Consider the following 27,792-nt stretch of genomic DNA (forward strand, 5'->3'; position numbering starts at 1 on the left):
AGGTGTTGTAGCCCCTGCCACACCTGTCTTGAGTTATTATCTTCCAGATACTTCTCTACCTTCTGTTTAGCGCCTTAATGCCTCTTCTCAAGTTTGCCCTGGCTTCATTGTATTTGTCTTCGTTTCCTGCCTTGAAGGTGGAGTTTCAGGCTCTCAGAAGTGATTGTACCTCTGCTGACATCCAGGGTTTACGATTATTGTAAACTCTGATGCGCTTATTCACTGTTACATTGAATGTGCATGTTTTAATGTATGAGAGTACAGCGTCAGTGAATTTTTGCAGCTCCAAATGTTCAAATATACTCCACTCGGTAGTGTCAAAGCAGTCCTGCAACTGCTCCCTCCGGCCAGATTTTGACAGTTTTCAAGACTGGTCGTATCCTTTTCCTAAGGGGGAATCCTACATGAATTTAAAATTTGGTGTATTTTTTTTTTTAATAAAGTACCCCTAAACTTTATTTTCTTACTGGGAAACCGATGCAAAATATGTTCTTTTACAAGTTTTACTCTGGGACTTTCTTTATTTTATTTGATCAGCAATAACAAGCATTCTTCAGTTTTGCTAAAGCAAAACCATTCCCATTTTCTACAATTTACCGCCAGGCATCAAAAATATCCAGATAGCTGATGCAATGGAGATTAGCATCCCATGCCTATTTTTGTTCTGATATTTGCTGAACGGCTCCTCCAGGCACCTTACGCCTTATTCCTACTTCAATGAACAGCCTTAAAATAATTTGCAAGCAAGGCCAATGAAATTTTATGAAGCATGAAGCAGATAAGCCTTTCTTGGTAGCTCGTTACACTGAGTTTTCTACCTGCATGGATGTTGCCCAGTATGTTTTGTTATGGGGAATATCCCCAAAGAGATTAAAGGCAGGGGGAAAACGTTCAGGAAGAAAATTATGGAAAAGGTAAGTGTCCAAATCTTTCTTACAGCTACTCCTCAACTTACAACAGTAATGGAGACTACACCTTATTGTTCTAAGACATGACGGTCATAAAGAGGGACACCATGTAAGTGTGAGGTAGTTTCTGAGTGCCAGGCATGACCATTAGAGAGAGAAACAGCCATTAGAACTTTAGAAAAGGCCGTAAGTACCTGTAGCCCACGTGTTGCAACTTTACCAGATAGATGGCATAGGGAGCCAAAGCTGCAACCAAAACTATATCGGGTAGTCCTATTAGAAATACTTCAAAACCTCCCCCTACAGGGGAGCAACAGAAACAAACTGTCAAAGTGGGTGTGTGGGGTCTCCAACAATGCTTCAAGCTCTAAGCACATAGTGCTCATAAGCAGCATCCTGAATAATGGGAAGCAAGCTTCCTATAATCATCTCCGCTGTCCTCACCACTCTCTGTATGTACTTTCTATCTGAGGCGCTGCTGCCACCAAACTAAACAGTGATGCAGTTTGTTAAAATGCTCTCAATCGTGCCTCTGTAAAAAGTAGTCAGGACAGAAAGAGCAAGATGTGCTCTCCTCATCCGACACAGGAAATGCAGACGTTGGTTTGCATGCTTCACTAAGGATGACGTGTGGAGAGACCAGTTCAGATTGTTAGCTATCTGCACCCCTAGATACTTTTCTGAAATGGTATAGGGTCTCCTGCTTGAACAGGGTGTTGAAGACCTTCAAGGTCCTTTCCAACTCTGTCATTCTGTTTTCTGTGTTTTATTAAAAGGCAGAAGTTATTACAAGCCACAACTCATCTGATGCTTAGAGCAATGTTTCTCAACCTTGGCAACTTCAAGATGTGTGGGCTTCAATGCCCATGATTCCCCCCTCCCCCCAGCCTATCTGTAACCTATTTTTTTTAGGAATACAAAGACTGGACCTGAATAACGAGGAAGAAAGTTGTGACTAGTGATTGGTAGGAGAAGATTGGGTCTCTGGAAACAAACAATCAAAAAATTCTCTGTGTTTTGTTGACCCAATAACTCTTCCTTATTCTTAAACCTGTAGGGGATGGAAACAAATATCTAAGACCTATCATTATTTCGGGAAAATAATAGTGGCTTGCTTCAGGCACAGAAAAGGAACATAATGTGCTTGTCATTTATAAGCAAGCCATGGTGTCTATGATTTCCACTTCTCGGTCAGCAAGATTTACATCATTTCTCCATATCTTTTTTTTTTTTTTTAAATTAGGGAATATAAGTAACTCGGATCTCCCTGTAACTCTTCCACCGTCCTTTTTTTTGACAGCAATAAACATTTCCAGTGAGACATTAAAGAAATAGAAACAAGAATCTCTTGAAAGCCTAGTGCAAGCATTACAACTAGTACTGTTTAACAGAATAACAGGGTTGGAAGGGAGTTTGGAGATCTTCCAGTCCAACCCCTTGCTCAATCAGGAAAACTGACAAATGATTATCCAGTCTCCTGTTAAAGAGACTTGAGCATTCACCATAATTGTTCTTACTGTCAAGAAATTTATCCTTTTAGGTCTTCAGGTGCTTTGGAGAATAGCTTGCCTCCCTCTTCTTTGTGGCAACCCCTGAGCTATTGGAACACTTCTATCATGTCCCCCTCTAGTCCTTCTTTTCATTAAATGAGACATTCCTGCAACCGTTCTATGTATGTTTTAACCTTCAATCCAGTGGTGCAATTCAATCACTTCTATCCAATTCAGGCAAACCGGTGGCAGTGTTGGTCCTGCCCGGACATCATCATGTCCATTTTGGACGCTCTGCACATGCGTGGAAGGTCCTGCACATGCACGGAAGGTCCTGTGCATGCTTGCGCACTCACATTTGAGAACTGGTAGTGAAGGTAAGTTGATTTCACCCCTGCATCAGTCCCCTAATCATCTTCTCTTCTAGTCTCTGTACTCTTTCTAGAGCCTCAACATTTTTTTCAACAACAAATCGCTTAGGGGATAATTTAGCAATCAAACATTTTATCCTTAAAATATGTACCATTACCAGCTGAAAGGAGTTTTTTCTTTGCTACATTAAAGGATTAGATTTGAAAAAAAATAGAAAGAAATATTGGAAATTAGTTTGTAGGGCAATTTTGCAAAGCTTTATACAAAAGTAGCTTTAGTATCCTTCTCGTGGAAATATACCCCTCGCAATTATTTGGGACGATAATGATTTTTTAAAACATTCAAGACTCTTGCTTTTGTTATTTGAAAAGAGAGAGGGAGATGGAGAGGAAAAAGAGAGCGGAGAGGGGTAGAGAGGAAGGGGGGAAAGGAAGGAACAAGACATGGGGAGACAGAGGGGGAGAGGGAAGGAAGAGAGAGGGCGGGAGGGAGGGAAGGAGAGATGTGAGACAGAGGAAGGAAGGAAGGAAGGAAGGAAGGAAGGAAGGAAGGAAGGAAGGAAGGCGAGATGAGAGAGGAAGAGGGGGAGGGAGGAAAGAAGAAAGGAAGGAAGGGAAGGAGGCAGGGAGGAAGGATGGGAGGAAGGACGGGAGGCAGGGAGGGAGGGAGGGAGGGAGGAAGGAAGGAAGGAAGGAAGGAAGGAAGGAAGGAAGGAAGGAAGGAAGGAAGGAAGGAAGGAAGGGATTATCTTCTAAGTCCCAGAATGCAGTATGCATTCAGAGCATCTCACTGGTCTGGGAGGAGAATAAAATCAAACAAAACAAAATAAGGCCAGCATGTCTGTACAAAAATTACTCAGCAAGAAACTGGACTCCTTTCGGCCGTACAAGGCTGACATTTAATTATTCTGCAAAATGCAAAGAGGTCAAGTGCAAGAAATGATTTTTAAGAAGAAAAAATCCCTTTGACGTCTGCGGGGGACAGTGGCAGGCCAGGCTCCTCTGAGCAGAATCACAGCAGAGAAATTATCCGGCCGGGAGTGCGGTCTGAAAGCAATCTCCTTTACAAAAGAGAACCACAGTGGGGGATTTTATCATTTCGAAGCCTCACGCTGATCGTCAGACACATTTTGCAGTTGTGTGGCTTTAGTTCGGCATCTGCCAGATGAGCCATCGATCAATTTTTAGTGACCTACAATTTTGATTTGAACATCTAGAACAGGGATGTCAAACTCGCTTTCGTTGAGGGCCGCATCAGGGTTGTGTTTGATCTTGGGGAGCTGGGGTGGGCATGGCCAGCTCAACATTACTCATGTCAGGGGTACACCGGTGGCAGAGGTGGGTTTCGCATACGTTTTGCCGTGCAAGCCCACTTGCTTTGTGAGCGCGCACGCCTTCCGTGCATGTGCTTTGCTTGTGCGCGTGACTTGCACGCATGCACATGGCCTAAAAAATGTAGCTATATAGTACGGCATAAAGCTGGGGCGGGTGGGCAGGGATGGGTCGACCCGCAAGTTGCCACTACTGATTTGCCCCGACCAGTCTGAACCGGCTGAATACCACCTCTGGCCAGTATTGGCATAAGTGCTCTGCCAGTGAAAGAGAGCTCAGGAGGGCTGCATGTGGTCCTCCCGAGCTCCATTTTCTATGGAAGAGGCACTGTGGGCCAGTCCTTCGCTGTTTCCAGGGCAGCCCCGTGGTCCAGATCTAAAAACCCCATGGGCCACATCGAAGCTTCGGGCCTTGAGTTTGAAACCCCTAGAGCTAATCTCGTAACTCTGGCATCTGGATGCACGTTCAATAAAGTGTGTGGTAGGGTAGGTTTTGGCATGGTGGTTGGCTGTGTAGTGCATGGTGGCTTGTGCGCTGTGTATCGGAATATCAAGACTATTAGAAAACATTGATACAGAAGATATAGTAAAAGTAAGGTTCTACATTTAGGCAAGAAAAACGGAATGCACAGGTACAGTATAGGTGGTACCTTGCTCAATAGTAGTAACTGTGAGAGGGATATTGGAGTCCTAGTGGACAGCCATTTAAACATGAGCCAGCCGTGTGCAGCAGCTGCCAAAAAAAGCCAACACAGTTCTAGGCTGCATCAACAGAGGGATAGAATCAAGATCACGTGAAGTGTTAATACCACTTTATATTGCCTTGGTAAGGTCACACTTGGAATTCTGCATTCAGTTTTGGTCGTCACGATATAAAAAAGATGTGGAGACTCTAGAAAGAGTGCAGAGAAGAGCAACAAAAATGATTAGGGGACTGGAGACTAAAACATATGAAGAACGATTGCAAGAACTGGGTATGCCTAGTTTATTGAAAATAAGGTCTAGGGGAGACATGATAGCAGTGTTCCAATATCTCAGGGGTTGCCACAAAGAAGAGGGAGTCAAACTATTCTCCAAAGCACCTGAGGACAGAACAAGAAGCAATGGGTGGAAACTAATCAAGGAGAGAAGCAACTTAGAACTGAGGAGAAACTTCCTGACAGTTAGAACAAGTAATCAGTGGAACAGCTTGCCTCCAGAAGTTGTGAAAGCCCCAATACTGGAAGTCTTTAAGAAGATGTTGGATAGTCATTTGTCTGAAACGGTATAGCATTTCCTGCCTAGGCAGGGGGTTGGACTAGAAGACCTCCAAGGTCCCTTCCAACTCTGCTACTGTATATATTTGGCTTACCTCCTCTGAGACCAAATATAATTCCTGTCCCCAAAATATAATGACCTATGTTATCTTTCTCTCCTCACATTGCACATTATTTTTTTACATCATATAGAAAAAGTGAAAGGGAGGGAAGAAAAAAGTAAATCCGGGGAATAAATAGGATCTTGTGTTCTTTTTCTGCTTTCCAGTACTGATACCGCCAAGCCCATCAATTGCATTTCACATTTTCCCCCTTCTGAAACAGAAACGGAGAACCGGATCTGAATCATCATCAGATGGTGGGAGAAAGAAAAAGAGAGAGAAATGGCAATAAATACCAATTCTAGGGAGTTATCTGCCTTGAAGCTCATTATCTCCATTATCTCTGTAAACCCACATCATTCCGGCTAACTGAAAAGCAGCACTGAATTTCTGCTGAACCCATCCCCATTGCGCAAAAGAAATTAAATAAATCGGGTGCCGGAGCTGGGGAGCTCAAAAGATGGCCTGTCATTGTTACTTGTACGGCTGTCACTTTTCAAAAATAGTAGGGCTGTCAAGGAAACCCAATCCTTGCAAGGAAAGGCAAATTCTTCTGACAAAAAGCACCTTGTTCTTTCTGCCATCTGTTCCATGTAGCATTTCCTTGCTATTAAACTTTGAGGAGTAGAGTCAGCCTGTCCTTAAATCGCATATTTTGGCTGGCAAAGGCATGGAGATACAGGAATAGATGACACCCCAGAAGAGAGGCTCAAAATCCAGATGGATCACGGCAGAGTTGTACACTGGGCCCTGTTCTAACAAAATGAAATTTAATGTAGAGAAAAGTAAAAGTTCTACACTTAGGCAAGAAAAAACAACAACTGTAAAAGTATGGACCAGGTCAAATGTGGCTCAATGCGATCTTGGAAACCTACTGGACAATCACTTAAGAGGAATTATTGAGTCTGTCATCTGCACCTCTATAACTGTCTGGTCCAACCCAACAAGACAGAGACAGACTTTAGAGGATAATTAGAACTGCAGAAAAAACAATTACTACCAACCTGCCTTTCACTGAGGATCTGTACACTGCAGGAGTCAAAAAGAGGGCTGTGAAAATATTTACAGACCCCTCGCATCCTGGACATAAATTGTTTCAACTTTTGCCTTCAAAATGATGTTATAGAGCACTGCACACCAGAACAACTATGCACAAGGACAGGTTTTTCCCAAATGCCATCACTCTGCTAAACAAACAATTCCCTCAACACTGTCACTATGTCCACATTACTATTATTATTAATGTTCTCATCGTTCCTATCACCCATCTCCTCTCACTTATGACTGTATGACTGTAACTTTGCTGCTTGTATCCTTGTGATTTATATTGATTGTTTCCTAATATAATTTGATTGCTTATCCATACCCTATGACTATCATTAAGTGTTGTACCTTATGATTCTTGACTAATGTATCTTATCTTTTTATGTACACTGAGAGCATATGCACCAAAGACAAATTCCTTATGTGTCCAATCACACTTGTCCAATAAATAATTCTATTCTATTCTATTCTATTCTATTCTATTCTTAAATATCATCCAATAATATTTGGCCACAGCCAAAAAAGCCAATGCTATCCTAGCCTGCATTAATAGAGGGATAGAATCAAAACCACATCAAGTATTATTACTGCTTTATAAAACATTTGGCCACATTTGGAATACTGCATCCAGTTTTGGCCACCACAATATTTAAAAAAAGGAGTGCTGACCTTTAGAAAGAGTGCAGAGAAGAGCAACAAAAATGATTAGGGGACTGGAGGCTAAAACATATGAAGAACGGTTGCAGGAATTGGGCTTCTCTAATCTAGTGAAAAGAAGGACCAAGGGAGACACGATAGCAGTCTTCCAATATTTGAGGGACTGCCACAGAGGGGAAGGAGTCAACCTATTTTTCAAAGCACCTGAAGGCCAGACAAGGAATAATGGATTGAAGGATCAAGGAGAGATTCAACCTAGAAATAAGGAAACATTTTCTGACAGTGGGAACAATCAACCAATGGAACAGAAATTGCTTTTGGAAGTTGTGGGAGCTTCACCACAGGAGGCTTTCAAGAAGACACTGGACTGTCATCTCTCAGAAATGGTATAGGGTCTCCTGCTTGGGTGGGGGTGTTGGAGTAGATGACGTGCAGGGTCCCTTCCAACTCTGTTAATCTATTAAGAATCTGCTTCTCCTCGGCTCACTCTGCCAAAGCAGTCCAATTCCCAAAAAAAACTTTTTTTTAGCATCCAAGGGGAAATTTGAAAAAAATGTCAATTGATTTCCAAGCAGCGGGAAAAGATTAATTAAATCAGAACAATAGTGGCAGATAGACAATATATGTGTATGTGTGGGATAAAGTGACATAAAGGGAAGATAGGTGCACAGAAGATTGATGATGCTGGAACTGTCAACCAGAAATGGTCTGCACTCTGGCGGGTCGAGCCAGGCTCTGTGAGATGGAGTGAGCTCCCGTCACTTGATCCCTAGCTCCTGTACACCCAGCAATTCGAAAGCATGCAATATTGCTAGTAGATAAATGGGTACCACTTTGGTGGGAAAACCCTAGCTGTGTTTGTGTGTGCAGAGAGTGGAACCTAGTTGTCCAGTTGGTGAATCCAGAAAAAGAAACACCTGGACATTATTTTACCAAGAATATAAACATTACTGAATAAACCACATTGGCACAAAAGAACCAAAACCAGCTCTGGGCTTCCCGCGCAAAGTACACGTAGTTCATTTCCCTTTTTCCAACGGGATGCCCACAGTCCATTACATCCATTACATCCATCGATCAGTTCTGCCCATTATGTTATGAGAACCAACCAGCCACTCTGGGACATCTGCTCGGAGTGTCCTTGAAGTGGGAGCAATTTCTCATGGGAACCAACGATCCTTGGATGCCATTTTCCTAACCCTTGCATTACATTCCACCCACTTCTCTTTTCTTTATCCAGCTGCAAGTGAAGTGGAATATAGGTGAAAGTGTAAGTCAATCTTGGACCTGGCTGGATGCGAGGCAACGCAGCATGAGGTAAGGCAAGGAAAAACCAGCAGAGGAGCTCGGAAGAGCCAGCAACCTGAAAGCCACCAGTTAGCTGGTGTAAAACTAGTTCAATCCCCCACAGTGCACCAAGCACAGGTGTATAAGTGCTAACCAGAATGAGCTAGGATTCCAGGTTATTGGGGGATTGCATTGTGTGTGTCTCATGTGTAGTTTACCCTGGCATTGTATGCCATACACACTAAATAAATAGCACTTAGACTTATATACCACTTCATGGTGCTTTACAGCCCTCTGTAAACAGCTTACAAAGTCAGCATATTGCCTCCAAAATCAGGGTTCTCATTTTACCAACCTCAGAAGGATGGAAGGCTGAGTCAACCTTGAGCCGGTCAGGATTGAACTGCTGGCAGTGGGCAGAGTTAGGCTGCAATTCTAACAGCACCACGGGGACTCTTGATAAAAGAAATAAAAGTCATAAGAATAAATATTTTGTAAACAAATTATATCAAAAGAATAAGTGACAGAGTCAACCCATTGAGAAAATCTAGCATCCATCCCTAAAATAAGTTGGCCTTGTAGGTTGGATAGAGCTGAAGTGGCATAGTGGTTAGAATGCAGTACTGCAGGCTACTTCTGCTGACTGCCGGCTGCCTGCAATTTGGCAGTTCAAAATCTCACCAGTCTCAAGTTGACTCAGCCTTTCATCCTTCCGAGGTTGGTAAAATGTGGACCCAGATTGTTGGGGGCAACAGGCTGACTCTGTAAACCCCTTTGAGAGGGCTGTAAAGCACTGTGAAGTGGTATATAAGTTTAAACACTATTGCTATAGGCTTTGCATATTCAAATATTTTGGCTAAGTGAATAGCAAGCAACTCAATCCTTAAGAACTAAATAGCAACAATCTTCAGCTCAGCCAATACAATAAAAAAACATTGACTCAATCACCTCATTTCATCGGTGAGAAGCATAATAATCAAAAGATAGTCCTCGACTTATAACCACAATGGAGCCTAAAATTGTCATTGCTAAGTGAGACAGTTGTTAAGTGAGTTTTGCCCCATGTTATGATCCTTCTTGCCACAGTTGTTAAGTGGAATCACTGCAGGTGTTAAATTCGTATCATAGTTGTTAAGTAAATTTGGTTTCTCCATTGAATTTGCTTGGCAGAAGGTTGCAAGATGGAAATCACATGACCCCAGGACACTGCAACTGTCATAAGTACACGCCAGTTGCCAAGCATAGGAATTTTGATCATGTGACCATGGGGGCGCTGCTATAGTCATAAGTGAAAAACTGTCGTCGCTTTTTCAGTGCCATGTAACATCAAACGGCCACTGAACAAATCGTTGTAAGTCGATTACAATTTTTAAAAAATGCAATTCATTGACAGCTTGGCAGCCCTTTCTACAGAATGTCAAGTTTACCTCAGCGCGTCATCAACACCTCCAAGCAGCACAGTTTTGTTTTTACCTCAGATGTTGTTGGTCTGCAATAGCCTGCCCCGAAAACCAGGTTTTCTAGCGACATTCCAGTTAAATCTGGTCCCATATCCACGTTGCCTTTCCCAAGCCAGGAAGATCTTCCTGGCCGAGCAAAACTAAACAAAAAAAAAAAAAAAAAGAGAGAGAGAGAGAGAGAGAGAGAGAAGACGTGGAGAACTCAGGAAGGTACGTATATATTTCACGATCAAAATCTCCCTCATTTCCTATCTGCGCTAGGAACAATTTGTTATTTTTATATGCCTGTAAAAGGGACACGCGGTGGCTCGGTGCCTAGGATGCTGAGCTCGTCGATCAGTTTGGCGGTTCGAATTCCGAGCGCCTTGTAACGGAGGGAGCTCCCGTGACTTGTCCCAGCTTCTGACAACCTAGCAGTTCTGAAGCACGTAAAAAAAAATGCAAGTAGAAAAATAGGCGCCACTTTGGCAGGAAGCAGGGGTGGGCCGCTGGGGGTTCGCAGGTGTTCAGGAGAACCTCTAGCTAAGATTCTTTGCAGTTCAGAGAACCCCCAAATGTCACTCCTGCCTGGCCCCGCCTCCCCTACCCCTCCCAAGAGTCTCCTGTTTGGATGCAGGTAAATGCAGGGCGCACGTGGAGGCTCGGGGAGAGTGAAAAACAGGCCTACCAGAAGTTTGGGAAGGCTGTTTCTGGCCTCCAGGCGGCTTCCGGAACCTGGGGGTAGAGGTTTTCGCCCTCCCAGAAGAGGGCAAAAATGCCCCACCCACCCCGCCATGGTGCAGGAGGACTAGGCACACTCACTATGGCCACGCCCACCCAACAACCAGGCAGAGAACCCCTTGCTAAAGTTTTGAAGCCCACCCCTGCACAGAGGAGAATATCTATAGCTAAACCCTTGATTCAATTCCTTGCTCAAGGAATCACCAAGAAAAACCACATTAACAAAAACTGGCAGAGGAACTTTATGTTTTCAAACAGGGAGCAAACCCCCACAGTTTTATTATTATTATTTTATTTAGGTGCTGCCCATCTCATCCAAAGATGACCTCTCATAAAATTAAAATAACAGAGATAACAGAATAATAGAGTAGGAAAGGACCTTAGTCCAACCTCCTGCTTAGGCAGGAAACCCTACACCAACTTCAGACAAATGGACATCCAACATCTTTTAAAAACTTCCAGTGTTGGAGCATTCACAACATCTGGAGGCAAGTTGTTTTATTGATTAATTGTTCTAACTGTCAGGAAATTTCTCCTTAGTTCTAAGTTGCTTCTCTCCTTGATTAGTTTCCATCCATTGCTTCTTGTCCTGCTTTCAGGTGCTTTGGAGAAAAGCTTGACCCCCTCTTCTTTGTGGCAGCCCCTGAGACACTACTATCATGTCACCCCTAGACCTTCTTTCTATTAAACTAGACATACCCAGTTCCTGCAACCGTTCTTCATATGTTTTAGTCTCCAGTCCCCTAATCATCTTGGTTGCTCTTCTCTGCACTCTTTCTAGAGTCTCCACATCTTTTCTACATCATGGCGACCAAAACTGAATGCAAATATTCCAAGTGTGGCCTTACCAAGGCATTATAAAGTGGTATTAACACTTCACGTGATCTTGATTCTATCCCTCTGTTGATGCAGTCTAGAACTGCAATGGAGTGCATAAAGTGCATAGTGCAAAATTATTGTTCAGGGCTGGGCCAGTCCTTCAAAAATGATTTGTAGGCGTGCAAAGGTCTTCTCTTCAAATCATTAAAACAGCCGTGTCTTTTTCAAGTTCATTACCCTTTTTTTAAAAAAAAAGTTCCACCCGATTCTTTCCATTATGGGCTGTAGGTCAAGGCCACTTTGCTTTGGTTATTGAAATCAAGACTTGCCTAATTTAAGGATTTGAAGAGAGCTGATTTATCGGGGAAGGATGCAGGTCACTTTGGAAGGATTTGCAAAGTCCTCTTGCATTGCTGCCAGCAGCCAGCAGAGCTGGCAGCAGATTCAGACAGTGAGGAGGTTGGGGAGGAAGATGGGCCAGTCCTGGAGTCTGGGGAAGGCTTTGATGAGGGTTCTATGTCAGAGGCAGAGAGGGGGCCAGAGCCATATGTCAGTTATCAGCTGCCTTCAGAGTCAGACATCAGTGAAGCAGAAGAACAGCTGGAGCCTTTTGCCAGTGTGTGCATGCGCAGAGTTGCCAGACGAAAGGAACAGCTAAAGAACAGGGGTCGACTTGGGAGTAAGGCCACAGGTGGACAATGAATGGCCCCACCCAGAGGAAATAAAAGAGGAGCGAAAGGGGTGTGGAGTTTGCAGGAGACAATTAGTTCACTCAATTGGTTCGTAACTCTCTGAGACCCCTTGCCAAGTTTTGCAGAAATTGGCCTGGCAGCTCTCCAAGCCAGATAAGGTCTGTAAATCCTCCCTGGAAAGACTTTGCTGGATGAGCTGAATTCACAGTCAACTAATAAAAGGGATTTTTGTTGGGACAAGGAGTTTGCTTCATGCTCTTGGGAAGCCTCGGTCAGAACAGGTTGACTATACCTGAGGAGGGGTTGGTTTAAAGCCACCAGAGAAGCATGTAGAGTAACCGTGACTGCCGACAGGTGGAAGTAATCAAACATGACAGGGACGTGGTGATGTAGACCTTGCCTGGGGTGGAAGTGGAGCCCCAATGTGCGGCTGCTTATGACCGGGATGCTCAGGACGTCTCTCAGCCTGGATGGAGAGGATAGAAGAGTTGAGGAAAATGAGATGTTGGCTTGCTCTGCGACACGGTTGCAGCTGGAGAGTTTCAGGCGTGAGTGGAATTTTGATCATGGGCTGTTATTCTCTGAGCAGTGAGTCATACTTCTGAGGTTGCAGCTCAACTCTCTACAGTGTAATTATGGCAACAACAGAGTCAATTTCTTGATACTGCTCTGAGAATCCTCAAATGGTTTGCCTTCTACCGTTCCTGCAGTCATCTTTTCCTTTCCTTTCCGTTTCCTTTGTACACTTCTCCTTCTCCCCCTTTCTCTCATCCTCCTCTTTCTCCTTCTCCTTCTCCCCCTTCCTCTTCTTGTCTTTCTTCTTCTCTGTCTCCCACTTCCTCTCGTCCTCCTGTTTTACCTTGTCCTTCTCTTCCTCTCCTTCTCTTTCTCCTTTTCCCCTTCCTCCCCTTCTGTTCCTTCTCCTTCTCCCCTTCCTCTTCTTGTCTTCCTTCTTCTACATCTCCCACTTCCTCTCCTCCTGTTTCTCCTTATCCTTCATCCCCTTCCTCTCCTTGTCTCCCTTCTTCTCCTTCTCTCCTTCCTCTCCTTGTGCTCCTCTTTCTCCTTCTTTTTCTTCCCTTCATCTCCTTGTTCTCCTTTCTCCTTCTCCCCTTCCTCCCCTTGTCCTTCTCCTTCTCCCCTTCCTCTATTCTCCTCCTTCTCCTCCAACAACGCCATTTCACTGCAAACTGTCAACATACACTAGGTTATGATCCAAGTTGAGGAAGGTAAAGCATAAAAAGGGGGTAATATTTATGTGATCATGAGTTTCACTGAATCATCAGGATGCTGATGGAAGAGAGAGGATTATCTACATGATGGTCTCTATGTACTTTTCATGTACCAATAACTCTATATCCAATAACTCTTTCGTGCAAACCTAATACTCCATGCATTTTTTAAAGCCGACTATGGTTCAGGAGAACTTATTTCCTCATTTTAAAATGCCTTCAGAATCTTGGTTGCAAGAAAATAGCACTTCACCTTAAGAGGCATTCTACTCACTGTTGTTCACTGTCTGTAAAAAGCAGGTCCAGTTTGAGCTGGAAATCAGCTTCACTTAATGCTTCTTCCACCTGAGAACAATTTTAGGAGAGAAAAAAAAAACCTTGTTATTAAAAGCTAATATCAGAATGGAGATTCTCAGTCATCCAGGTCATGGTTGTCCCAAAGGTGGCTTTTTTCAGGAGGCAACTGGACTTTCTGGTTTTTCTATGAAGATGTTTCACTTCTCAGCCAAGAAGCTTCTTCAGCTCTGACTGGATGGTGAGGAATGGAAGGATTTATGCTCCTTGCAGACAGCTGGCCATTTGCATGCTTTTAGAGAGTCGTTGAGGCTACTTGAATGCTTGTCAATGTCCTCAGGGTCACCTGAGTAGTGCAAATAGCTGTGGAGCCTTCTTGGAATTGTTGAAAGGATTGTGTTGTAGACTGGAGATAGATAAGTCAACAAAGGGCAGAAAACAGCCCCAAAAGCTCCACACCCACTTGCACTACTCAGGAGGAGAGCCTGTGGCTTAGTGGCTAAGACATCTGCCTAATATGTAATACAGCCCAGGTTCAAATCCCAATAAGGGTATGTCTAGCTGATGAGAGCTAAATAGCTTGAAATAGATCTATACTAGTCTCCCTTTATTTATTTATCAGCACAAACACAAGACACACACACACACACACACACACACACACACACACACACTTCCACTCTTTTAAAAACGTCTGAGTGAATCCAGGAAGAGGGAAGAGGCAGAGGGGCTGGAAGACTGTGTGCTCTGCACAGACTGTGAGTCTTAAAAACGTCTGAGTGGACCCAGGACGAGGGAAGATGCAGAGGGGCTGGAAGAATATGTGCTATGCACAGGCTGTGAGTTTTAAAAACATCTGAGTGGACCCAGGACGTGGGAAGACGCAGAGCAGCTGGAAGAGTGGATGGATGGATGGATGGATGACAGACAGACGATAGATAGATAGATAGATAGATAGATAGATAGATAGATAGATAGATAGATAAATAAATGAAAGACAGACAGACAGACAGACAGACAGACAGATTTGCTGGAGAGGAATTCACTGTAAATTAAATAAAAATGGGTTTATTGGGACAAAAACTCGGCTTCGTGCTGTGGGGGAAGCTTAGCTCAGAACAGCTTCCTTGTGACTCACTACAGTATTCCTTATGGGGAAAAAATTGCTTGTTATTCATCATGCCTCCGTAAACCAATCAACGAGGAATACTGAGGTACCACTGTACCTATAACCATGCATGGATTTTCATTCATGCTCATACGTGTGCGAGGAGGAGTCTTCTTTAAGAGAATCAAAACCATCTCACCCTCTCACCATCCAGGAGGAGATGCACAGAGAAGTTCATGGATTCATTGAGGAGAATCTCTTCATTCCGGTACAAGATCTGAAAGACTCGGCTGAAGACCATGTTGTCATGGACACTGGCTGAATGCAGAATCGTCTCACCTTAAGCCGTATTAAAAAAAAGAAAGAAAGAAAAGCATTAGTTAGCCAGATAAATATAGTGGGATTCATTCATTTTGCATTCCACGAGCCCAGATTAATTTTGGCCTCTTCTTTATATCCATCTTCCTTATCTCACCACTTGTATTTGGCCTCTAACCAGAGGTGGGGTGCTCCCGGTTTGGCCCACTTTGGCTGAATTGGTCGTGGAATTCAGCCCTGGGTCGCAGAACCAGCAGTGACCCAGGTTTGCCACGGCCCTGAACCAGTTCCCTCGCTGTTGCTGGGCTGCCGCCATTTTGATTTTTAATGACTGCGCATGCACAGTTCACTGTAAATTGTTCAGTGCATGCGCGAAGAACAATTTACATGGAAGAGCATGTGTCTGATGCACACAGGGGTTGCAAACCAATAGTAAAACTGGCAGCAACCCACCCCTGCCTCTAAACCAGGGGTCTCCAACTTATTTGTGGATTTGTGGACTTCAACTCCCAGAATTCTCCAGCCAGCATGGCTGGCTGAGGAATTCTGGGAATTAAAAATCTACAAGTTTGGAGATCTCCCCCCCCCCCCACTTCTCTGACTTCTAAGGCGAAACCCTTTAAGACCTTCAAAATACCTCCCAGTTGCAATGTTGAAATGAGGGATGTGTTTTCCTACCAATTTCAGGCAAGGAGCAGTAAACTGGCTGAGCCCTTTTGCCCCCAAAATAAATCCTGAATCCCACCCAAAATTTATGAAAGCAATACATTCTCGCTGCACCTCACGCCCAAACATATTAAGGGATGGTTTACAAATCTGTAGAGTTTCTTTATTTAGTATACTATTACTTAGTATTTAAATTATTATGCATTTTTTTTATTATGTCCATTGTTTTACCATACTACTTCTACAAAATTGAAAGGTGCTTTTTCAAGAGGCTTCTAGGCTTTCTTTTTTTCCCCTCGAAGACATTTCAGTTCTCATCCAAGAAGCTTGCTCAGTTCTAACGGAAGGGAGGGCAATGGAAGGATTTATGGTCATTGCATTCATCTGTTTGTTAGCACACTCTCTGAGAGCCATTGAGGCCATTTGGAGATTTATCTGTGCCCTCAAGATCACCTGAGTAGTGCAAATGGTTGTGGAACTCTCTTGGAACTGCTGAAATGATTGTGTTGTATACAGGAGACAGGTGTTGTTGTATCCCTCTTCCCTCCCACCCCTCGACCAAATGACTGCAAGGAATATAAATCCTTCAATTCCTAACATTCAGTCAGTACTGAAGAAGCTTCTTGGATGAGAAGTGAAACATCTTCAAGAAACAACAAAGAAATTCCAGTTGCCCCTTGAAAAAGCACCTTTGGGACAACCACAACCTGGATGAATGAGAATCTTTGCAGACATTTATCTGAATCCATTCCTCTTTCCTTCCACAGGAACAATTATTTGACCTTACTCATAGAATAATGAATCACTCTAATGGCAGAAGGTGAAGAGGAACTAAAGAGCCTCTTGATGGGGGTGAAGGAGGAGAGTGCAAAAGTTGGCTTGAAACTCAACATTAAGGAAACTAAGATTATGGCATTCAGCACTCCCAATTCCTAGCAAATAGATGGGCAAGAAATGGAGATAGTGACAGATTTTATTTTCCTGGGCTCCAAGATCACCGCAGAGGGGGACTGCAGCCAAGAAATGTTTTAAAAAACGCTTGCTCCTGGGGAGGAAAGTTATGGCAAATCTAGACAGCATACTAAAAGCAGAGATATCACCCTGACAACAAAAGTGCATATAGTCAAGGCTACGGTTTTCCCAGTTGCAATGGATGGCTGTGAAAGCTGGACCATAAGAAAGGCTGAGCGTCAAAGAATGGAGGCCTTTGAACTCTGGTGCTGGAGAAGGCTCCTGCGAGTCCCTTGGACTGCAAGGCGATCAACCTGGTCACTCCTAGAGGAGATCAACCCTGACTGCTCTTTAGAAGGCCAGATCCTGAAGAGGAAACTCAAAATACTTTGGCCACCTAATGAGAAGGAAGGACTCACTGGAGAAGAATTTAATGCCGGGAACGATGGAGGGCAAAAGAAGAAGGGGACGGCAGAGAATGAGGTGGCTGGATGGAGTCACGAAACAGTAGGCATGAGCTTAAATGGTCCCCAGGGGATGGTAGGAGACAGGAAGGCTTGGAGGAATGTTATCCATGGGGTCACGATGGGTTGGACACGATTTTGCAACTAACATCAAGAACAAAAACAATTCGCAGAATAATAGCAAACAATCTTGTCGCAATTTAATAGACTTACCCGTGTTTTTCAGAGTATAAGACACACCTTTTTCCCCCTAAAAGAAAGTGAAAATTTGTAGCCCCACCCATCCCCCATCCTTTGGCCTCTGCCTCCCAGCAATTTACCTCTTTGCAGCAAACGGGGAAAATGAGGCTTACGGAGAGTGCAATAGGCTATAGCAATCCCTGCAGCCTGAAACAGCTGATGATCGGGAGGCCCAGGCTGAAACTGAAAGTAAAACTTGCTGTTTGCTCCACAAGGCAAATTGCTGGGAGGCAGAAATGGATTTTTTGTTTCTTGTGCTAATCAGCCTGTTTGCTGTTTGCTGCAAGAAGGTAAGTCAATAACTATAAATGCCTATAGATTGTTCAAATTATTAGACTTATTTTTTAAAGACTGTTTTATTAATGTTCTAGACAGCTTAACAAAATGAAGAAGCTTTTTTAAAATATAATGCTTGATCTGAAGATGCCCAGTGCTATTGTATCTTCTTTTAAATAACAGAGAATAACTATATTTCAAGAAAGCACATCAATTTTAACAGCATCTGTACAAGTATAGCCTGACTTGTAACAGTACAAACAGTGTATATTGGGGGTACTGTTTGCTGTTTGTTGCAAGGAGGCAAATTGCTGGGAGGAAGAAGCAGATTTCCCTCCCTTGTTTTCCTCCCCAAAAGCTTGTTGCATCTTACATCATCATCATCATCATCATCATCATCATCATCATCATCATCATAATAATAATAAATTTATTTCTTAGCCGCACCCTCTCCCGAAGGACTCGGGGCGGCGTACAATAAAACACATAAAAAACAATATGGACAATACACACACAGAATAAACGAACACGCGTACATGGAGGAGGTATGAAGATAAGAAAAGACAGTTAAAACATAGTTTAAAATCCCCTAATAAAAGTCTAAAAGTCACAAAAATTAAAAAACCCGTCAGGAGCAGTGTGAACGAACTATGGTTGAGCCAGGCCAGCTACTTGAAATAGGTGCGTCTTGAGCTTTATCCGGAAGGCGCGGAGGTCAGAGGTAGTCCTAATATCCGGGGGAAGGTCATTCCACAGGGCTGGGCCCGCAACAGAGAAGGCTCTACTCCTAGACGCCGCCCCCCGACATTGTCTGGTGGACGGCACCTGGAGGAGTCCCTCTCTGTGCGAGCGAATTGGTCGCAGGGATGTATGGGGCAGGATACGATCCCGCAAGTAGCTAGGTCCTGAGCCATGGAGCGCTTTAAAGATCGTTATCAAGACCTTGAAACGCACCCAGTAGACCACAGGGAGCCAGTGCAGCTCGCGCAGGAAAGGTGTCACATGGGAGTACCTTGTACTCCCCATAATTACCCGCGCGGCCGCGTTCTGGACCAACTGTAGTCTACGAGTGCATTTCAAGGGAAGCCCCATGTAGAGAGCGTTACAGTAGTCCAGGCGAGACGTCACCAGCGCATGAGTGACTGTGCGCAAGGCATCCCGGTCCAATAGGGGGCGCAATTGGTGCACCAGGCGAACCTGGTGGAACGCCCCCCTTGCCATGGCTGTCACATGGTCATCCATGGACAGCCGAGCATCAAGGAGGACGCCCAAATTGCGCGCCCGCTCCACCAGGGCAAGTTGAACGCCCCCGATGGCCAGAGATGGAATTAACTGGTTGAACCGGGGGGCCGGAACCCACAGCCACTCCGTCTTGGAGGGGTTGAGCTTGAGTCGGTTGTCATCCATCCAGACATACATACTTCAGAGTGTCTTATATTCCAAAAAATACGGTAAGTAGTACATAAAGTTGTAAACTTCTGGATTTGTGTCCTTCAAATGGTTCCGACTATATACTCTACAATATATCATCTTCCACTGCATGTCATCGAGTGGACTCAAGCCAAGCATGGTCTTATAAATTGGATAGCTTTTTTAGGGCACTGCAAGAATATTTAAAATTTATGGGGATTTCTCCCTCCCCCCAAGCACAATCATCTCTGATGCTTTAAATCAAAGCAGAAGTAGATCCTGCCAGGTAAATGAATCTAGTGCACAGCTGGCTAGGAAATTATTCAGTTATCTTAAATCACCCGTCTGCATTATGGCTGGCTTTTCAACAACGTTGTCGGTAATTAAAATGCGGTGCCCTTGATTTGCTATAGGAAAACACTGGCCTTATATGAGATACTTGCTTGCACACTAATTCAAATGCATCTCCCCCCCCCCCCCAAATGAGGGAGCTGAACTGGTTGTTATAGGTTAATTAATTAGCAGAATCACTCTCAGTCTAATGCATCTTGCAAGACATTGGCTCTTGGCACATCTATTAGTGTTGTGTTAAGTTTAGGGATGTCACTTTGGTTGACTAATTAAAATTTTCTTAACTGATTAAACATGTGATTTGATTGCTCTGAGGGGGGCGGGTGTCTATATTTTTAAAATGCCAAACAGTGAATCAACAGCTCTACATAAATTGAAGCAGCAGTATGTTCATATAGATTTTACAAGAAATAAGGCTTATTAATATATTTAATAGTAACATGAGCCTCGGTGGCACAGTGGTTAGAGTGCAGTACTGCAGGCTACTTTTGCTGACTGACAGCTGCCTGAAGTTCGAATCCCATCAGGCTCAAGGTTGACTTAGTCTTCCATCCTTCCGAGATGGGTAAAATGAGGACCCAGGTTGTTGGGGGCAAGATGCGGACTCTGTAAACCGCTTAGAGAGGGCTGTAAAGCACTGTAAAGTGGTATATAAGACTAAGTGCTATTGCTATACAAAGTCCATAGTTTGATTAATTAAGCCAATAGATGGGAGCAGACTAAACCTCTTTATTGCCATCTAGTGGTGGCGCATATGTTTGAAGCTCAGATATGATGTTGACAATCGCTAATATTATTCCACGTTAAATCATACAGATTGTCCTTGTTTAGTAGCCACAATTGGGACTGGCAACTCAGTTGTTAAGTGATGCGAGTAAGCAAAATAAAATCTTAACTGTGGTTATGGTCTTCTTTCTCTTTTCCTTTGCTTTACTGATCTGCAAAGGTGAACACAAGGATTGGTTCTAAAATTAATTTTCATCGCTGTCAAAAATGTAGAACGTCACTAAATGAGCCAGTCACTAAACAAGGACTATGTGCATCACTATTTTAACCAGACAACAGGGTCACTCAGTTCTCAGGTGGATTCCAGAACTGACGTTAGATCACAAAAATAACATTAATCGTTTTCTATTACCAAGGCTAGAGATTAATTTTATAAGAGAACGATCACCTTAAGAAAAAGGGGATGCTAAAATATGAGAGATATTATTCTCCAAACAGAGCAGAGGGGAGGGAAGGAAATTCCTGATCCAGATGATGAAATATTTTGATTAATATTGGAAATAATTTCTGGAACACATTACAGGCAGTCCTGCACTTAAAATCGTTCATTTAGTGACTGTTCAAAGTTACAACAGCACTCAAAAAAAGGGACTTATGACCACTTTTTCACACTTATGACCATTGCAGCAGCTGTGTGGTCACAGGATCAAAATTCAGAGACTTGGCAACTGGCATGTATGTATGGGATCATGGGATCCCCATTTGCAGACTTTCTGACAAGAAAAGCCAATGGGGAAAAGAGATTCATTCAACAACCATTGCCCTAATTTAACATCAGCAGTGATTCACTTAAACAACTGGGTCAATACAGGTCGTGAAGTGGGTCAAAACTCACTGAGCATCTGTCTTGCTTAGCATCTGAAATGTGGGTATGTAAATCAAGGACTATCCTGTACAATTCATGATGCAATGTGTCTCTCTTCCATATCTCTATCATGGGATGGGGAAGAAGCAGATTTCATTCAGAATATCAAATTCGCTACAGGAATGCTGTGGCTCAGGGTCTAGAACGCTGAGCTTGTCGATGAGAAAGGTTGGCATTTCGGCGGTTCGAATCCCTAGTGCCACATAACAGAGTGAGCTCCCGTTACTTGTCCCAGCTTCTGGCAACCTAGCAGTTCGAAAGCACATAAAAATGCAAATATAAAAATAGGAACCACCTTTGGTGGGAAGGTAACAGCGTCCCGGGCGCCTTCGGCGTTTAGTCATGCCGGCCACATGACCACGGAGATGTCTGTGGACAGTGCTGGCTCTTCGGCTTTTAAACAGAGATGAGCACCACCCCCTAGAGTTGGGAATGACTAGCACATATGTGCAAGGGGAACCTTTACCTTTACAAAGCTTGCAAGTCTCATTACATTTTCCTTCCTCTCTCTTGTAGCCTCAGGAGTATTAAGTGGGGAGCTGGTTTTAGACATTTTCATGAACCTCTTTCTTGGCCTGGACTCAAATCTTGTTTATTGGATTGTTGTCTTGGTAACGGATCTTCCCTCTGTCCTTCAAGCCCATCCTCTAGTCTATACTCACTACAGGAATGTCGATAATGCCAGCGTGATCACATTTGTGTGGTGGTATAATCAAATAAGTGTCACATTGCTTGACTTATAAACCCTTATAAACCTTTATTAGTAAGTTAATTAATGGCTGGATCTTTTTGAAGTGCTCCAATCTCTTGTCCCAAAACATTTGCATGGCAGACTTAGAGAGCCTCTTCATTTGATAAGCCTGTAATGAGATGCTCTGTCTTCAAATGTTTGTGTTGGGAGATATTCCTGTTTCTTTCTCAGAATTAGCATATTCTACACAAAGGGTGTCAAACTCAAGGCCCGGGGGCCAGATGCGGCCCTTGGGGCACTTAGATCTCGCCCACAGGGCTGGCCTTGGAAACAGAAAAGGATCAGCCCACGGTGCCTGTGCCAGCAAAAATGGAGCTCATGAGGGCTCACTTCCAACAGTTTGATTCTCACCGGCTCAAGGTTGACTCAGCCTTCCATCCTTCCAAAGTGGGTAAAATGAGGACCCAGATTCTTTGGGGCAATATGTTGACAATATTGTTGGGGCAATAAATTGCTTAGAGAGGGCTGTAAAATCAGTGTGAAGCGGTATATAAGTCTAAGGGCTATTGCTATTTTAATTTACCCTGTTTCCCTGAAAATTAGACCTCCCTGGAAAATAAGCCCAATTGGGCTTTTGAGCGCATGTGCTAAAATAAGACCTCCCCCGAAACTATTGCAACACAGCAATAGCCCTGGGGTAACCATGCTTGCCGCCACCTGCACCTCAAAAATAATACGACCTCCCCGAAATAAGGGCAAGTGCTTATTTTGGGGATCAAATGCAAATAAGACCCTGCCTTATTTTCAGGGGATCATGGTAGTATTGTATTTTCTAAGTCATATATTTCCTTGCTCCTAAATATTCCACAGTCAACTGTCAGCTGTATTATAAGAACGTGGAAGTGTTTGGTAATGACAGCAACTCAGCCACGAAGTGGTAGCCCACGTATGTGACCTCACAAATGTTTCTGGAATAATGGTCAAAAATTTCCATAAACACACTCCTGAACCTTGTAGACAGCCTTCCTGGAAGAGTTGAAGCTGTTATAGCTGCAAAGGGTGGACCGATGTCATATTGAACCCTATGGATTAGGAATGGGATGTCACTTACAGTGAGTTCCTATGCGAGTAAAGGCAGGTGAATGTGTGTGTGTGTGTGTGTGTGTTACAACCCCTGGTATGCCCAAATATGGGAGGGAGCTCACTACTCCCCCTTTCTGTCCTTTGGCTCATTACAGAAGACCATCCAGGCAGAAAACCATATTTTTATTTTTAATGTTGCCTTTGCTATGTTTGTGTTGTATTTGTGCTGATAAATAAATAAAGGGAGACTAGTATAAATCTATTTCAAGCTATTTAGCTCTCACCAGCTAGCCATACCCTTACTGGGATTTGAACCTGGGCTATATTAGGCAGGAGTCTTAGCCACTAAGCCACAGGCTCTCCTTATCAACTGAGCCAGGGAAATAGGTATGCATTTGTGTTACAACCCCTGGTATGCCCAAATATGGGAGGGAGCTCACTACTCCCCCTTTCTGTCCTTCGGCTCATTACAGAAGACCATCCAGGCAGAAAACCATATTTTTTATTTTTATTATATATATAAACACACACACACACACACACACACACACATACACACATACACACATACACACATACACACATACACACATACACACATACACACACACTATATATTTTGAAGGAGCCAGGTTAATCTCCAAAACAGAACACCTCAACAAGAGAATAATTATGGAAGCCATCGAAATAGAGAAACACCCCCACAACATGAATAAATGTGATGATACCTCCCGCCTACCAAACATCTGGAAACCAGCCCTAGCCAATAAACGAACACCACCCACCACCCAAGCCGTTACAATACAAAACAACAATGCAAACACAGCCAGCACCAATCAGCACCAATCTACCAATCATGATACAACCACACAACCAATCATTCCACTTACTGAAACAAAGCCAGCACCCCATCCCCTCCCAACAAGATTTACAGAAAGACAACAGTTCCGTTCCCATTTTAAGCCCAAGCCCGAAGATGGCAGGTGAGATCTTGCCAAAATGTTGCAAAGACAATCTCAATCCTACACAGGAAAAGACCCGAATACAACAAAACCTTTTCGTTGTGTAAGATTGAGAGTAAAGAAATCCAGGTGAAAGTACATAAGGACATGGCTCAGTGAAGTTAAATCAATGAAAGGATATTGGCTAAACTCCCAAAGTTTGACAGAACCAGTTTGGACTGGTGGTGAAGGTGCTGCCCTAAAAACCAGGAAATGGTGAATTCTAGTCCTGCCTTAGACATAAAAGCCATCTGGGTGACTTTGGGTTAATCACCAGGAGACTGTGAGTTCTAGTATTATCTTAGGCACAAAAGCTGTCAGGGTTCCAAATAGCATCCCAAATTAAATCAGAGTCCAAGGCAAAGTATTGCTTAAAGTTCCAATTTATTAAGAGAGCCTTATTGGCACATCTGAGAAAACCTGAATCTGAAAGCTTCCAGGTTTTCCCCATCTAGTTGAAAGTTCAAGATCGTGCTCCCACACCCACAAGTCCATCACATGGTTCAATCTCCCACTGCCATGCTGGCAGTTCCAGCCATCCAGTTCCGGTCAAGTGCAGAAGTGCAGAGACAAAGGATGACCTTGGCTTTCTAGAAAGAATTTTGTTATGGCTACATAGCATCTAACTCTGTACAATCCCCCCTCCCATTTTCCCCACAATAGAAAAGGCATAGTAGTGGGTGACTTTGGGCCAATGACCAGCAGACTGAATTCCAGTTCCACCTTAGGCAAAAAAAGTTGGGTGAGTAATTTTGGGCCAGTCGCTCTCTCTCTCAGCCCAACACACCTCACAGAGTGGTTGTTGTGGGAAAATAAGAGGAGGAAAGAATATTACCGTATTTTTCAGAGTATAAGATGCACCTTTTTCCCTCAAAAAAGAGGCTGAAAATCTGGGTGTGTCTTATACACTGAACACAGAATTTTTTGCCTCCCGAAACCCTGCCCCCTTCACCAAAATGGTCGTTCATAGCCTTATGGAGGCTTCCAGAGAGTTCCTGGGGGCTGGGGAGGGCAGAAATGAGCAAACAATGGCCCATTTTTAACTCAATTTTTCGTCCCCACCCCCAGCCCCCAAGACCACTCTATAAGCTTCCTAAAGGCTACGCATGCAATTCTTTTGCCAAAAAGTGCCAATTTTCATGAAAAACAGGCCATTTTTGCTCATTTTTTTGGGGGGGGGGCACCAGGAGCACTCTACAAGCCTCCTAAAGGCTATTCATGCCTTTAAAAAAAATAATGGGCCCGTTTTCACGGAAAACAGACAGCTTTTGGGAGATCTACAGAGTGCAAAAACTTTTTTTTTAATTTGCTTCTTCAAAACCTTAGTGCGTCTTATACTCTGAATAATACAGTATGTATGCTTGCCACCTTGAGTTATTTTTTACAAATAATAAGGGTGGAATAAAAATAATTAAATACCCCTTTCCATGCTGTTTAAAGAACTTGGACTCCCAAAAATTGCTTAAACTCAATAAGTATCTCCAAATTCTGAAATGGTTTCTTTGAGGGAGAAATAGAACTACATTTGCACTATGTCAACTTCCTAATTCTTTTGCCAGACAGCAGGTACCTATATCACATTTGTCAGCAAATTACTAGCTACAGTATATAATATATTGATTTTTTCCCCCTTTTTGGTAGCTCCCTATTTTCGGCCCAAATGGCAAAATAATTGAATGGACCTAAAGTGCAATCCATCTTTTTGGATGAAGAGGAAATGGCATTGGTTGATAAAGTCTTGATTTAAAAAAAAAGTTTCTTCTAAATATAAGATTGAAGACTGGAAAGTAACAGTCAACCAAAACTGTTTGTCTTTATGATTAAACTCCGATTTTCATTCTTTCCTCCCCAAAATCTGATTAAAGTCAGCCAGCTCGATCATCAATCTTTCATTTCTCCCTTCCCTTCTGACATTTCTAATTAGCCGATTGGAAAGAATGATTACGGAGCAGTTTCTGTAATATTATTCTGTTATGCGAAGATGGAAATGTAAGATGACCCATTAATTTCCAAGCATGCACATCAGTGGTGTAAATGTAGTAGCTTATCTCTGTTACATTTTATAAATTAAAATTCATTTGTTCAAGGTCATGGGGACGGGATACAGCCGAATAAAATTGCTGGGAAAATCCCCTGCGAAAATGATCTCAAACCTTGTGCTGCAAATCAGGACAACTATGTATTTCAACTAAGGAAAAGAAAGGAAAAAAAATGGAAGAGAGGGGAGGGCAGGAGAGGAGCAGTGGTGGGTTTGTACCGGGTTTACTACCGGTTCGCTCGTGCAGGCCCGCGATGTTTCTGCCCATGTGCAGAAGCATCCAGACAGGTGGGTGGAGACTCCCACCGCCACCACTCTGGGTTTGGCCGAATCGGGAGCAACCCACCTCTGGATAGGAAAGAGAAAGGGAGGGCAGGACAGGAGAGGAGAGAGGAAGAGAGAAGAAGAGAGGGGAGGACAGAGGAGGGGAGGAATGGGATGGGGATGAGGGAAGGGGAGGGCAGGAGTGGAGAGGAGAATAGAAGAAGGAGGAAAATAGAGGAGGGCATAGGAGGGGAGGGATGGGGAGGGGAGAAAGGGAGAGTGGAAAGAGATGGGAAGAGAGGGGAGGGCAGGGGATGGTAAGGGAGAGGAGTAGGAGGGGAGGGAAAGGCAGGAGAGGAGGGAACAGGAGAGGAGAGCAGAAGTTAAGAGGAGAGGGGAAATAAAGGGGAAAAGAGGGGAGAGCAAAGGAGGGTAAGGGAGAGGAGGGGAGAGGGAAGGGAAGGGCAGGAAAAGAGATACAAGTTATAAAGGGTCAGGAGATTTATTACAGAGGGGAGTTAAAATCCAGTAAATCCATGTAAATCTTATCCAAACTATCTTTAGAAATCAGAAATTCAGAGCCTTGCTTCTCATATAACTTCACATTTTCGGTGCCTGATATTTCAAATATTTATATACCATCTGCCCGGTATTTGCAAGGTCACTCCCATTAAAGGACTAAAGTAGAGATGGCTTCAACAAACAATAAAATCACAATGCAAAACCCCAGTCAATGACATTCGGGATACATTTTTAAATGTTCAGGTTGTTTCCCCATTTTTCTTTTCTTATTATTAAATTCCTCACCTCTTTGTTCAGGCAGAACTGCTGACAAGCGATGTGGGATCTTAGCCGAAATTTTCAGACTTGTACGTATCAAATAATACCTAAAAAGTAGGTTTGGAACAAAAAAGATGGTTAGAAATTAGTGGCTAGTGAGAGTAGATAAAAAGTCCAAATTCGTCACAGCAAAGCTGCCAGAAACTCATATGAAATTTTATGAAAAAGATTTGGGGTGCTGCTACATCAAAAAAAACAAAAAAAAAAAACCACAACACACACACACATCTGGAAAAAAAGAATGGAATTTTATCTATTGGGACAAGAATCACAGAATACACTCAAGTGGAGAATGGTGGAGGAAGATTGGTGCTAAAAAGAGAGGAAATGACCTTATTTCCATTTCCTTGTATTTCTTCTGGAAAGTTTTGAGCCAAATGAGAACACTCATAGTTATTTTCTTCTTCTTAATAGATAACAGAATAACAGAGCTGGAAGGGACCTTGGAGATCTTCTAGTCCAACCCCCTGACCAAGCAGGGATTGCTCTACCATTTCAGACAAATGGTTGCCCGGTCTTTTTTTAAAAGCCTCCAGTGTTGGAGTATTTATTGACCATTTATGTATTCCCTCAGAATTTCTAGAAAAGAGAAGTGCAAATACCTCCTTAGACATGAGAATGAACCCTTTATTTCAATGTAAAATAATAGAACTAGAAGGGACTTTAGATGTCTTCTCAAATCCTTTAGATCAGTGGTTCTCAACCTCAATGCTGCGACCCTTTAATACAGTTCCTCATGTTGTGGTGACACCCAACCATAATATTATGTTATGTTTTC

At 43.3% G+C, this 27,792-nt stretch overlaps 1 protein-coding gene across 1 annotated transcript in view; it reads right to left on the reverse strand.

Annotated features, from left to right (window-relative positions):
- Positions 1-27,792, reverse strand: part of FAM135B (family with sequence similarity 135 member B) — a 166,278-nt gene that overhangs the window by 64,031 nt on the left and 74,455 nt on the right. Inside the window, exons 3-7 of the mRNA XM_081952314.1 lie at positions 26,982-27,061; positions 14,970-15,109; positions 13,643-13,713; positions 12,429-12,602; positions 9,919-10,045 (exon numbers count right to left, since the gene is read on the reverse strand). Of these exons, the coding sequence (XP_081808440.1) occupies positions 9,919-10,045; positions 12,429-12,602; positions 13,643-13,713; positions 14,970-15,109; positions 26,982-27,061 (592 nt within the window). The remainder of the gene's footprint in view (positions 1-9,918; positions 10,046-12,428; positions 12,603-13,642; positions 13,714-14,969; positions 15,110-26,981; positions 27,062-27,792) is intronic.

Source organism: Natrix helvetica, assembly GCF_964273705.1.
Source record: "Natrix helvetica genome assembly, chromosome: 4".
Taxonomy (NCBI): Eukaryota; Metazoa; Chordata; class Lepidosauria; order Squamata; family Natricidae; genus Natrix; species Natrix helvetica.